Source organism: Rhinolophus sinicus, linkage group LG01 (assembly GCF_036562045.2).
Source record: "Rhinolophus sinicus isolate RSC01 linkage group LG01, ASM3656204v1, whole genome shotgun sequence".
Lineage (NCBI taxonomy): Eukaryota > Metazoa > Chordata > Mammalia > Chiroptera > Rhinolophidae > Rhinolophus > Rhinolophus sinicus.
The window spans coordinates 6945226-6958997 of NC_133751.1; the positions used below are offsets into that span (position 1 = coordinate 6945226).

Sequence of the window (13772 nt, forward strand, 5' to 3'; positions counted from 1 at the left end):
TGTTTCCCCCTCAGAAAACAATCCTTTTTGTTTTTCAGGAAAAAACAAAGGGGGATAAAAAAAAGGGATAGATCATTCTTAAGCTAATCATCACATGTTTACTTTTGAAAATTTAAAGAAAATGTTTTAATGTATTAACTTTCTATAACTTCTTGACTTTGTCCTCTTTTAAGATATAAATTTTACCTCAAAATACAAACAAATCAGCCTATTTTTTCTCATTAAGTTACTGAATTTCTTCCCATTAATAATGGTAATACATTCTTTAAGAAGCAAGCTCCTGACAATTGCACAGTTTAGTTTTAGTTTTGGGTGTTTAAAGCAAAGTCTAGCATATTTTTTAAAATATTACTGTATTTTTATAGTTGTTTCTATGTTGTCATCAAGGAGTTCTCTGAAAATAAGATTCTCTCGGGACTTTAATTCTAAAGAAAAAATAAGGAAGAACCCAAAAGCATATAACCAGACTGAATAGGAATGATGTAACTGAGGGAAACAGAAGAAATGACCATTATGGATGAGTGACAGGTTTTCCAGGAGACAGTTAGCATTCTAATTAATGTTCTATTGCAGATCTTAGCCCTTATTTCTTTTTCTTAAGGAAGGCATCACACACCTCTTATCAATGCCAAGCTCAAAATGGTAACTGCTTTCTAGACTTTCCTGAACTCTTTGCTCCATTATTTTATGCGCCCAGCTCAGACTTGCCTTAAGTGTTAATTTCACCTTCATATTTTCAATCCGAAAGTTAACTCACACCCTAAGTTACTTAAAAACTGTTTCTCTTTTATTAGATCAACGCCAGGAAGTCAAGTCTCCACACAAAACAGAGATACAGGGTTCTATGTCTATACTGTCGTCCCAGTGGAACAACTATTGTCTCGGCAGAAGTAATACTGAGATCACCAAGCTACTAGACTGATGAGCTGCCAAACAGCTGTGTCCATCAACATAAGGACATCAGACAATCACACCACTCCTCGTCAAACGTGTCCCTCAGAATTCATGATAAAAAGATTACAGCTGCAAACTCTCTGAGTCCAATCAGGACAAAGCAGGACAGTTTTGGAAGTAGAAAGTATCTACGTTAGCAGCTCAAACTGACACTAATAATCATGAGAATTTGAAATTTCATAATGAAAAACTCTCACTTTATTTGTGTAATACTGGACAAAAGCTGTAAAAAGACTTTTCTTCCCCAGAGTTTGGGAGCTGATAAACGATTCCTTTTATAAACAGAAGGGACACAAATTCAACAACTTAAGATCTTTAACTGGCAGCTTTGGTGTAGAAGAGTGGCTGTAGAAACGTGAACTACTTACTCGTACAGACTGGAGCATTTCTGTTTGGGGTTAATGTCCCACAGCTTCTTACTCCGGACAACATATTCATGACTGTGCTGTTCATAGAGCGCTTCGAATTCTTCCACATCTTGCCGAAGATGGTCGGGCACCACAAACGGGCCTGCGGGATTTGGGGAATTGCGTCTGTGGGTAAAAAAAACAAACAATTTTGTGAATGCTAAACTTTTAGGTGACCTGGAATATTTAAATTGAAATAAACGTAAAGATAGTAACATATTACTCGGCATTACAATGAAAAAACAAAACAAAAACACTATCAGAGAATTTAACGCAGAAAAGTTACCCTTCCACAATTATAGTCAAGAGATACATGTACCTGACTACTGAGTATGCGCTTTTAATTAACTATTTACTCTTGCCACCAAGTGCAATTTTTTTTAAAACTCCTAGTTTAAACAAAAAGAAAAAAAAATCAGTGTTGCATTAACTCGAACTTGTTAAAAAGAAAAATAACATATTTTTATTACAACTGCTATTAATTTCAAGTGGTTAGGAAAACTGTATAATCACCTCTAATTCCACTATCCTGAGATAATCATTAGTAACATTTGGTATTCAAATCCTTCTATTTTTAACTATGCATGATTTTGTATATATGTTATTTTTCTTTCTATAAAAATGGTATTAAACTGTATACACTGTTTTGTATCTTGATATTTCATATAGAAGTATATTGTTAACATTTTCCCATGTCAATAAATATTCTATGGCTAAAAATTTTTTAAAATCAAAGTGAGATTGAGACTGGTAAAAAGTAATAAAAAGACTTAAAAAATAAAGGTGTAAGACTCTAGTACTCTAAAGAAAGGTAGTAGTTTGAGTGTGGGCTTTAACCCCGGTTGCTGGATTTAAATTCTGGCTCTGCGACAAGACTTGTGTTCTTGGGCACGGCACTCAGCTACAAAGGCACTCAGCAACAACTTGCCTGAGTTTCCTTATCTGTGAAATGGACATAATAGTAATAATACTTATCTCTTAGGGGGAAAGAGTGGATTAAATGAGTTTAAATATGTCAAGCTCTTACAACAGTGCTTGGTACATATGTATTAGATCTAAGTACAGGCTATTATTATTTTAACTTAAAACAATTCCTCCATTTAAAGAATGCATGAAAATGACTGTGTAAAACAACTGTTACTACAACTCCTTTAAGACAGGGGATAAAAGAAACCAAACATTTACGGGGGTTTTTAGCCCATAAAGGAATAGGATATAAAAGGGTCACTGCAACTCACTAGTTTTATTTCTTCTTATGACTATTTGCTTCTTGAAAACTCAGCTTCAACAACCAGATGTTATCAAAAATCACTAACATCTAAGGTTAAACCATAACATCATATATAACTTCCAAAACATCTTCTGCTCTCCTATTATAGCAAATATGATAGTAATTATCAATAGGACATTCTCTTCATTGAACATTTTAAAAGAATATTTTCTATCTTGCCCATAGTAGGTTCTCACAGTCAAATGAATGGCATCAGCCCTGTGATTTTAATGCAGTTTGTAAGAATTCTTAACGTTGACACACCATGCTGTAAGTTCAAGATGGGTTACATCAGGTTGTCATAATAGACGCATATCTTTAGACAGAGAAGTTAAGGAAATAAAACACAAGTTTAAAGTAATACCACTTACTAAGTTAAAACACCTGAGTTCAAAGGAAGCAAACATTTTTAAATTGTACTTACTTATGGTCTTCTCCTGAAGTGATAATTTCATTATTAGTTGTTACTGAAGGTGTTCCAGACCCAACTAACATAGGCTGGTTTAAAAGACAGAAATTACCATTAAAAATGATGAATGCTTATATAAACGCACATTCAAATTGCCAAGGAGAGTTATCTAAATTTCCCTGTGAATAGGAACACATAATTAAAAATAGGCCCAAATTAACATTTGGGTAGCTTCCAACACCCCCCAAAACTTAAAATGTCACTTAGTTTAAACTTCCATTTTAGATAAACTGAAGACATACAGTCAAAGATAAAAAGAAAAGTTTTATTGGAACTTACAAGCTGCTCTCATCCTCCCCTAATATTTGTTCACTTTCTCCACCTCTACCCCTTTCTTGACCCCCCAAATAATTGAAAACCATGAACAACCCGCCATAAGACTTAAAAATAATGCCCTAGTTATCTCATGGGCGTGGAGCAGAGCCTTGGGTAAGAGGAAGGGAGCTTATCAATTTTGAGATTTTGTTAGAATGATTAGTATTTACCACCTTTATTTGGAATATTTTGGGTAATAACTCTATTAGTTACCGATAATAGGTATCATGTCTTATACAGATGATGACCCCAGGGCACAGGGAAGTCAAATAACTTGCCCAAGGTCACAAAGATAGTAAAATAGCAATAAAAATAATAATTGGTAGAGCAAGATATAAACTCAGGTCTGACCCCAGTCGCCTTGGTCCCCTGCTCTCTGACGTTTCATACAGAGTCCTAGTACATTATGACAATGTTTTCACTCAGAAATATTTAGAAAATAAAAAGGACAATAAAGATAAAAGTCTCTTTTAAGAGTAACTTACATACAACACGAACCTTAAATTTCCTCAAAATGTACAAGATTGCCAAAATATCTTTAGATTGAAATACAGAAAGTCTTCTCTACAAAATGCTTCAAAATATCCCAAGAATTGGTTCATTCTAATTTACATATTCAATTATTTTAGATAAGAATTAATATAGAAAATACTCCATACCTTTGAATCTTTTGGCTTCTTTTTCTTGCCTTTGTTTTTTATCTTGGTAGAATTAAACTAATAAAGGGGGGGGAAAAAAAAACCATTGAACACTCAGGTAACAGTATTATGAAGCTACCATAAAGAGACCATGCTGATTTTTATACACCAGTCATAATTTGAATTACATAAACTGTTTAATAAAAATAATACTATAGGGTATCAGCCCTAGTGTTATGATTTCTAATAGAAATTGAGAAAAAGTTTAATGAGGCCTAATGTTATAACTAAAATTATATTGTTCCAACACTTTCAACTCATTTTCAACAAGGTTTATATCATTTCAAGAAATTAGTCAGACTTTTAAAGTAATTCCAGTTACATGCTAACAGTGTTTTAATGATTTTCCTTTTACTAAGGCACACTAGGCGTTCTCCACCTGGCCAGACACAAACAGTGAGTTTAGAAGCATTTAACTTCTCATGAGGTCGTGTGAGCTGTGTCTCCATAGTTAGCCAGGTAATATCTGACAGAATGAAGACAGAATTTCAAGTACAGATGACTTAATCCTAAAAATCAGTAAACAGCTTCTTTCTGTTTGAAAATTGCCCCAACCTACTAAGGAAGACAACTCTAATTAAAATAATAAAGGAATTATTTTAACTTACACTCAATTTGAAGCCACTCAAAATGAAGCCCCTTTGTTTTCCTTACAGAGCAAAACATTAAAATTTTCATCATTACAGATAACTTCATTTTTATGCCAGGAAACAACTCAAGAACTCCTTTCCGATTTCCAAGACTAACATTTATTTTGTGAAACACAATGGCCGTTGTCTAATGTAAGCCCGCGTTTGCTGACTGACAAGAGGAAGATTGGGCTTAACTTTCCAAGGAAACAATACACATTACCGGAAGTCCTCCAGCTTGGTCCTGGAGTACCAGCTGTGATGTAACTAAAGACTGGCCCGGGCTTTCTTCTCTTCCTTCAGCTAACACAAATGAGAACATAACATTTCAAGCGATCAAGTCACTTACTGGCACATCTCCACTGTCTTGTTTCCTCAGTACAGTGCAGCGGCTGTCTGTAGGAAGATGCACATGGTTTGGTGAGGAAACGAAACATTTACATTGCCATCCAATCCACTAAAGCCTTAAGGAAAACCACCCCAGGCACCATGAACATGGCCATGTTTCATGCCTGACTCGGCTTCGACACAAATCTAGGTTAGTAACCAAGGGCCAAAAGGCTAACTAACCAAATGGGAGACCAACTACCAAGAACCACACGTTTCAGTCCATTTCAGCATCATCTGGCCCTTCCGGATGCCAACCTCTGTGCTGGGAGTAGAGATGCGTACAACAGTCCCTACCATCCATATGCCCGTGTTCGGAAAAATGAAACAGGACAACAGCTGTGACCCAGTGAGCTAAGTGCCACAGTAAGTACAGCAGAAAGGAAGCTGATGAAATAACAGTCTTCAGGGGAGAAGCCCAAGCAGGGATGAGGATGGGTTCTGGGAGGACGAGGCTTGAAATGAACAAGCCAAGGGGTGAGACGTGGCTGGAGGAACGAACGGTACGGGCAGGAGGCAGGAAAGCACAAGGCAAGTTTGGGCACAGCAAGAAGTGGGGTGTTTACTGCGAGGGCAGATGGAGAGGGTGACAATGGACCCAGATATATGAGGTGAATTTAATCTGTAGGCAAACTAAGCAAGAGCTTCCCAAACACAACAGTTACAGGATCAGACAGCATTGGCGGCAGCAAAAGAGGAACGTTTGGAGGGGGCGAGTCTAGAGGCCTGGAGACCAGGGTGGAGCCTATCGTCATAGTCTAATCACGGAAGGTGACTCAGGTCCTGGCCTGGGAAGTGGAACGGACAGGAAGAACAGACCAACAACAAAGCTGATTTGGACAGCTGACAAACTAGACAGGAACAGTCCCAGCTGGATGGACTGTGCATTTCAGGCAGAGAACACAAGAACCAGGAAAAATGCGCACTGAGAGGGAACTGTGTTCTTTCTAGTCATCTTGTTGGGAGCCAAACATGGTTTTGTAAGTCAGTCCCAGGACAGCATTTTATTACCAGCAGAAGCAAACTGCTGCCAATAAATTCAGGCTAGCAAGTAGGCTGTCACCTCTAGCCATGAAGTAGTGTCCCGGAAAAACAAAGTCCCCTACATTTGAGGGCAAGCATTTTAGTTCCTAACACTGCATTTGAACTTTGTGACATGTGACACGTTTGTAAAGGGCCAGATCTTTTAACATACAGCAGGAAATGTAAGCCTAACTCCTAACCATATATAAGAGACTTCTGATGCTGAGGAAGAGGAGGCGAGGAGGGGCTGCGGCATTATCGTAAGCATGGTACCAAACACATATGGTACCAAAGATAAGAAATTTGAATTTAGAACCTAAATTAGAATGAAGCAAATGGGACCACACAGATCATTGGCTCCAAATGCTTTCATTTTAATGATGAAGAAACTAAGGGCCAAGAGAAGATGAGGAATTAACTACTAGTTTTCCCATTCTGCCAGACTGGACTCCAGGCCCTTACCCAAGTCCGCTCCATCCTCTCTGAGCCCGGATGTTACCCTGTCCAACTCCACCTCCATGTTCAGAGCCCAGGCTTGGAACCCACCCCTGCAGCAGGCTCTCCTCTCCCTCAGGGAGAACACAGGTGCTCAATCCTCCATCTGCACCCCCTTTTCTGTCCTCTTATAACTGGGCTTCCTTCCACATTATTCACCTTATTCCCTTTTGCAGAGCATTAGGTTCTTGAGGGCGGGAACTAGCATAAGCATTTCTGAATCCCTTGCTAACACCTTGCACAGACCTTGAAGCAGTAGTAAGACAAGGTTTTTAATGACATGAATGAGGGAAGAAGCTGGGCCACAACCTAATTCCCCGGACTCCCAGTTCTAGGCTCTTCCCACTGCAACAGTGCTATCTGTCATGGGTTCTGCAATCACCTACTTTTGCAGTCCAGTTTTCTTGACTGCTACAAATCAAACTATTTCTTTAAAAATTCCGTCAGTTTAATATGCAATCTTTGCCACGACGCCGACAAGATATCTGAGAACAGTAATGGTCTAGTCAGTGTAACGTCCCCATCGTATCTCTCCAACACTTAGCTCAATAGAGTAAAAAGGTTTTAGGACATGGAAAAAAAAATCACTATTCTTAATCACTAACCATCCCAAATATGCCGGTTGTGCCACAATAATTCTCACTGTTTTCTCTGTTAAGTATTTAAACAAACTAGGTCCTTCACTAATTCCCCCCCCCCACGACTAGATAGAATATGAACCGAAACTCAGCCCACATACCCATTATATCAAAGAATTCATCTAAAGCATTATGCAAAGCTGGGAACTTGTCTCTGTGTTCTTCTAGCAGCCATATCAAACACCGGGCTTCCTTCAATGATGTTGGTTCACAGAAGAAATCGAGTTGCTTTCCTTCTATAGAGTTTAGTTTATGACCGTATTTCTCATTCCAGAGAAAAGTCATGATGCTAAAATCAAGCTCTTTAAGAGACGCTCCATAGCGAGAAAAGAAAGACGCTGTGGCATCTAAGCCTGTAATAAAAACAGAGTCCGAAATCAGAAAAAGGGAAATCAGTTACTACAGAAAGTTTCACATCTTTGAAAGCTTACATTGTCAGTGAAAACATTTAAATACTTGAGAACAAACTTGTTCAAACAGTTATGCACCACTTAACATTGATATGCTAATTACAATAATTCTTACCTATTAGTTGAATAAGGTGGGCCAAAGGCTTATGTTATTAACAGTTATTCTTACCAGACTTAGGAGAAGAAAGTAAGGCATAAATTCCTTTAAAAATATAGCAATAACCATTTCACTAACTCATAATGACCTTCATTCCAATTAGCAAAAACAAGATTTTACAAGCTTTTCTGCATATGCTCCATAGTAAAACAGCAACAATGTGCAAAAGTTTCCCATATGCCCTTCAGATAGGCAATGGGCTAACTCCTCCCCCAACACCTCCAGGCAGTTCCGTACTGCCCCAACCCTCATGGCTCCTTACCCTCCCCACAAAAGTTAAGACGCTCACCATGCCCACCTTTATTCCCCCTTGTCCAAATCAGAAAAAGGGTGGCTGCAACCCTACACCGCTCCTGAAAGGATGGGGAAGCCCTGCTACCTACACTAACACAAAAAGCAAAGGTTAGCTCTGCTGTCTCCCACAGGCCTTTTCTACAGCACCGGCACCTCGAACATGGGCCATTGTCTCAGTCAGCAAATGAAGCAGATCGCTGAGTCAAAATCAGCCTGGACAGCTGTTTCCTCCAGATGAAAGAGTTAGCAGCATGCAGAAGTCATGTTACATGAAAAATCAGTATCTTTAAACACCAAAACCAGGGACCACATAAAATACTCCTGTGAGGTTTAAGGGAATCGCCCGTCAAGAATTACCACCTTCACACCCCCATCTAAGGCTCGCGTCACAGCTCCGTGTGGGGAAGGCAGCAGATCACATCTAGTACTGAAATGTTAGCTTCCCCTCTCCCCACCCTCTACCCATCTCCCTCTGTGTATAAACTGACCTCTCATGTTAACGATGCACGTGATGTGACGCCCCTGTACAGACTCTGTGAGGGAAATAAAATTCCAGGAATTGGAAATTATGTGCTTTTAATAAATAAATGTGAGCTTTACACCAGGGCTTGAACTCATTTCATGATTTTAAATAGGACGCATATGCATTTATTAAAATGACACCTTTAATCTTCAGCATGAACGTGAGTGGCATCCAGAGCACACATACACCTTCCTGTCAACGAGCTGTCAGGCTCACAGGCTCACGTGCATGGACAGCGCACGCCCTCCTGCCCAAGTAAGCACAGCCACACAAGCCTCCTTCTTCTGAGCCTATCTGCTACAGCAGATTACAGCTACAAGGAACTTTATAATTTACGCATCTGACTGTTCAGACACTCATGGCAATCATCACTTAGGGGTCATTTTCTGGGACCAGAAACCCACGGAGACCTATGCAAAGCTTGCTGCCACCTTAATTACTTTGTCTCTGCTGCCGGAAATGTCTCAGTATCTTCTCTGAAACCCTAGAACCCTAACCACTCCATGTCTCTAGAACCTCAGGCAGGTCCGGTGGCTCACAGAGGCCTGGCGGCTCGCTGTGTGGTGTGCAGGCCTCTGCCAGCCCTGCTCTGCTGTGAGCCTTTTACCTAACAGCTCTCAGCTGAACCATCTACTGTGTGAGGCCAGTTGCCATCAAGTCATCAAGAAAAACAGGGCCCTGGTCAGTACCCAAAGAAATCACTATCTAGTGACAGACAACAACTTCATCTGGAGCTGCCTTTTGCAGCCCCTGCGTCGTGGCCCTAGGCAAAGAGCCTGCTGGGGGGGTGGGGGTGGGGGTCTTCCTCAACCAAATCAGGACAATCAGGAGAGAGTGACAGTTTTATAATCCTGTGATTCACCACAGCCAGGTCAACCCCAGGGTAATTTTCTCTTAATCCTTAGTTATAGATTACTCCATATAAATTTGCCTTAGGTGATCCTAAGTAATTAATTCCATCCAGTCTTCCTTCAAATTTGCCATTAAGGAATCTGACTACTGCCCTGCATGCAACCCCAGAGGGCACAGACAGCTGACTCCAGGTGGTGTGCACCCACGGCTGTGCCTAGGATTCAGTTTACACACTTACAAACAGCTCGCCGTAATATAGGGCTACATCTTCCAACTGACTGAACTTTGTGTTTACACTTTTACAAAAAGTATACTGCAACCTATCTATGAAATAACCTAAAAATTGACAGCGGGGGTGGGGTGGGGTGAGGGAAATGGTTATTTTTAAACATACACATTTGTAGTCCTCCATTTCAAAAGCTCATAAACGAAGACAGGAAAATGAAAAGGGTTCAGAGGCCCAACATTTACCCTTCCCACTGAACTAGTTCTAAGATTCCATGACGTACCAAAGCTATTAAGTGCCTGGATCCAGCTGGCTAATTTCGGTTCCACTTCTTTAAGCTCACTCAGAACATGCAGAAATATCCTGGTTTTCACTCTATTCTTTTCTTGAATCAAGTAACGAATGACGTAGTCCACTGCTTCATTTAGAAAATTTCTGCTGGAAAAACAGGTTGTGTAGTCTTCGGTGCTTAACACCTTCCAAGAGAGCAATTCCTTGAGAAGCTTGGACGTGTTCAGCACCCCGGCCTTGATCTTGTCGGCGTACTGCTGTATGCACTGCAGAATCCTGTCGTTCAGGAACTGGCAGCTCTGAACACTGGCTACCGTTTCTAAGGAGAAACAACAGTGGTCAGATACAGTGAGAAATAGGACGAATTTGCAAAGATATAAACTCAGACAGAAATAATGTAACGTTACATAATAATAGAAAACATGACTCTGATGGATTCTTATGTTGTTTTAAACAAACAACTCAAGAAATTTTAAATTAGGAAAATAAATATTAACAGTGCCTTTGAAAAGACATGAAAGTTCATGTTAAAACATCAAAAGGAAGTACCTTATCTCCTTCACTCTGTACCACTCATGTATCATTTAAAAATTTAGTTCCTCTAAAAACAATCCTAATCCAGACTCATCAACCATCTAAATGTTATATTCAACAAACATGTTTAGTCATTAGGAATACAAAGGGGTTTTTTTGGAGCTGAAGGGATCACTTATTCAGTTACAAATTGAACTAATATTTGGCAATTATTGTTATATTTTTTATCTTATCGTTGGAGCCTCAGCTGCAGAGCTGTGGACTCACTGACTCCAAGCTGGAAAATATCTCAGACGTTCATCTTCCCACCCAGACACCTCCCCAGTGGACAGCCTAACAAGTTAGCCTCTTAAACATGCAAAGTTAAAACACATTCACTGAAAACTTTTTCAGTAGGAAAGTCTGTTTTGATTGATTTGTGAAACATTCATGGAATACTAGAAGGAACATCAAGACAGCAAGAGGAAATATTTCATTTTAGAGCTAGTCATTGTAGTAGTAAATGAGAATAACGTATTTCAACTCAAAACGGAAAGTAAACATACCAACCAACATGGCCCCAGACACAGTACAATTACCAGCAAGATGTTCCCATGTTGATCAGGGAATGATGGATGACAAGATGAGCATAAAACAGAAGGCTGGACTAGGCAATTTCTGTGCTACCTTTTATAAATGGCTTCTTCGTCTAGACTCAGCGTTATTTCAGATCATTAGTAGCTAATTTATAGTTCACTGTTTTAGAACTTAAATCCTCATGGAGGAGCTGACAGAGTGCTGCTAAACATGCAATACACAGGTTGGGCATTATTTCCACCTTCCGTTCAGAGATGAGGAAATTTACAGAGTCTGCCCCAGGTTAGCATCAGAGCAGTGTTCTGAACCCCCAGGTACCACTCCCCAAATCGGTGTTCTTTATACAAGCCCCTCGCCATCCCAGAGTAATAGAAACCAGTGATATAATCACAGTATTAACTGAAATCTAAATTTCAATTCACTAACAATTAACATAAGGCCCAATAAAGATGGATATTTATATTTATAGTTTTAAGCAAGAGCACATTATTTTTATCATGCCTTGGACGTCATACCTTTCTGGTCTTCAGTTTTGGGTGGATTACTTTCCCTTAAGTCTTCTTCCATTCTTTCTTGTGCTAATCTTTTTGCTTCTTTTTTTTGGATCTTTCTCTTCAATTTTTTGTCTTCTTTCAGTCTTAGCTTCTCTAGGCTGATAAACATTTATAATTAGTGACAATCCACCTTTGCTATAAACTAAACTATTTTTCCTTTGTCTACTGCAGAAACCATTCTCCAAGCAATAAGTTAGAAGTTTTCCTTTTCAGTTAGAACTTAACCTGTATCTTCTGTTCAGTATCAAAAACTGCTAACATGTGTGGTCAGTTTAGTCAAACTAACGGTATTTGTTTCACGAAAGTAAGAACCTCAACAACTGAGCGACTTTTAATTAAGGATGGCACATACAGATGTTAACTGTGTTATATGCATGTACAGATGCCATTTTCATGTTGATAAGCACCTATTTACCTATACAGTGCTTAGGGTAAATAGGAATAATAGAACTTACTCTGCAAGATAATACATGTAAACACTCATTTCAAAAAAAGATCCTACAGTAAAATATTACTGTCACATCCCAATAATGGCCCACAACACGGTAATTTGGTTGATATGGTTACAATGAACTCTCTTCAACAAATAATTCTGTCCATCTTTCTTCTGCTTTTTCTTGGTCACCAATAATGAAAAAAACACCACTTCTTAGAATGGAAAACAAGAGGCAGGACCAAAAAATAAAGGAAAAAGGGCTGAAACTATTTGATCTGAACAAGATACAAAGAAATGAATAATTCTGATAGTACATTCGAATATTTCAGAGTGAGAAATAAATCATTGGTTCAAAATGTTTTCTGAAGAGAGATAAAAAGAAAATATGTTTCTGGAATAAAAGTTTAAACAACTGAGAGCTAAGTATTCAATTTTTGTCTAACTGCCAAATCTATTAATCAAATGTCATTTCACAGCATCAAATGCCATTATTTTACTTATAAATGTAACCACTACATAATGCTTTTGACTCAAGTTTTCAGTATTTAACCATCCAGGCTAGTTCTCTTTTAAGTTTCAAGTCCATAAAAATCCATAAAAGTCCATAAAAATCATTTAAAAACCACTTACGTGGATATGTGTGTACAGCCAATTCAAAAAACAGTGTAATTTAGAAACCTGCATGTAATAGAATTATATTCTAAGAGACATCATTAAGCTACTGATTGTTACAAAAAACTTACCTAGAACATTTCTGTTTCAGAATAGGTCTTGGAGGAACCTTTTCTTTTATGACCTTGTGTTCAAACTTTAAATAAAACAAAGACATCCAAAATTTGTCACATACTTCCGTGACAGAGAGCACAAAAACAAAAATAACAAGCATTTCAGAAACACACATAATGTTCAATTTGGTAGAGAACAGTGATGTTCTGACCAGGACAAAAGTCCAGAAAACTTTAGTAAAACAATTTACTGAAAAGAGGAACGAGAGAGCAGCACCCTTTAGCAAGAAACTTTTTACAAAATTCAGAGTAAGCAGAAATCAAAGAAAGTACAAATATCATTACAACCCACTCCTGCCACTCCCACATAATGAAGTTAAAGGTAATCCCACAAGACACTCTTCCCTCAGGAAGGACCCCCCCCCCCACCTCACCTCACCCCTGCAATACCCAAATTTACTGGGGACTAAGAGACCAAGGGCATCAAAAAGAGTAACAGTAAAGTTAAAATGTAAAAAGCATCCTTCTCCTCTTAGGAAATAAAAAGAATGTGGGATCTTTCATTGCAAAGAAGCATTCTCACTTCCGACTATTTCCTTAAATTAACTGTTTGTTTCCTGGAAACGACAAGATCCAAATCCTAAAACTACCATCAATTTAAATGTTTTAAAAGGTGTAAGCATTTCGGTTATCAATTTAATAAGACGTTCCCTTAATTAGATACTTACTTCACATTTAACTTGACCACCACTGCTGAAGATGATAATCTTAGAAATGATACCTTCACAGTCGGGGGTAAGACAAATTCCTTGTAGAAAATCCTATTTGATTAAAAAAAAAAAAAAAGGTGCTATATCTCGGGCAAACCTATACAGGTATATCATTTTAACCACCAGGAACAGTTAAAAT

At 38.6% G+C, this 13772-nt stretch overlaps 1 protein-coding gene across 10 annotated transcripts in view; it reads right to left on the bottom strand.

Annotated features, from left to right (window-relative positions):
• The window catches only part of TTC3 (tetratricopeptide repeat domain 3), a 106419-nt gene that overhangs the window by 33761 nt on the left and 58886 nt on the right, over positions 1-13772 (bottom strand). For all 10 annotated transcript variants that reach the window (XM_019730309.2, XM_019730307.2, XM_074325465.1 and 7 more), the window contains 9 exons: positions 13592-13684; positions 12882-12946; positions 11664-11800; positions 10031-10357; positions 7387-7638; positions 5092-5138; positions 4075-4131; positions 3056-3129; positions 1323-1487 (listed from right to left, as the gene is read on the bottom strand). In XM_019730309.2, coding sequence (XP_019585868.2) covers positions 1323-1487; positions 3056-3129; positions 4075-4131; positions 5092-5138; positions 7387-7638; positions 10031-10357; positions 11664-11800; positions 12882-12946; positions 13592-13684 — 1217 coding nt within the window. The remainder of the gene's footprint in view (positions 1-1322; positions 1488-3055; positions 3130-4074; positions 4132-5091; positions 5139-7386; positions 7639-10030; positions 10358-11663; positions 11801-12881; positions 12947-13591; positions 13685-13772) is intronic.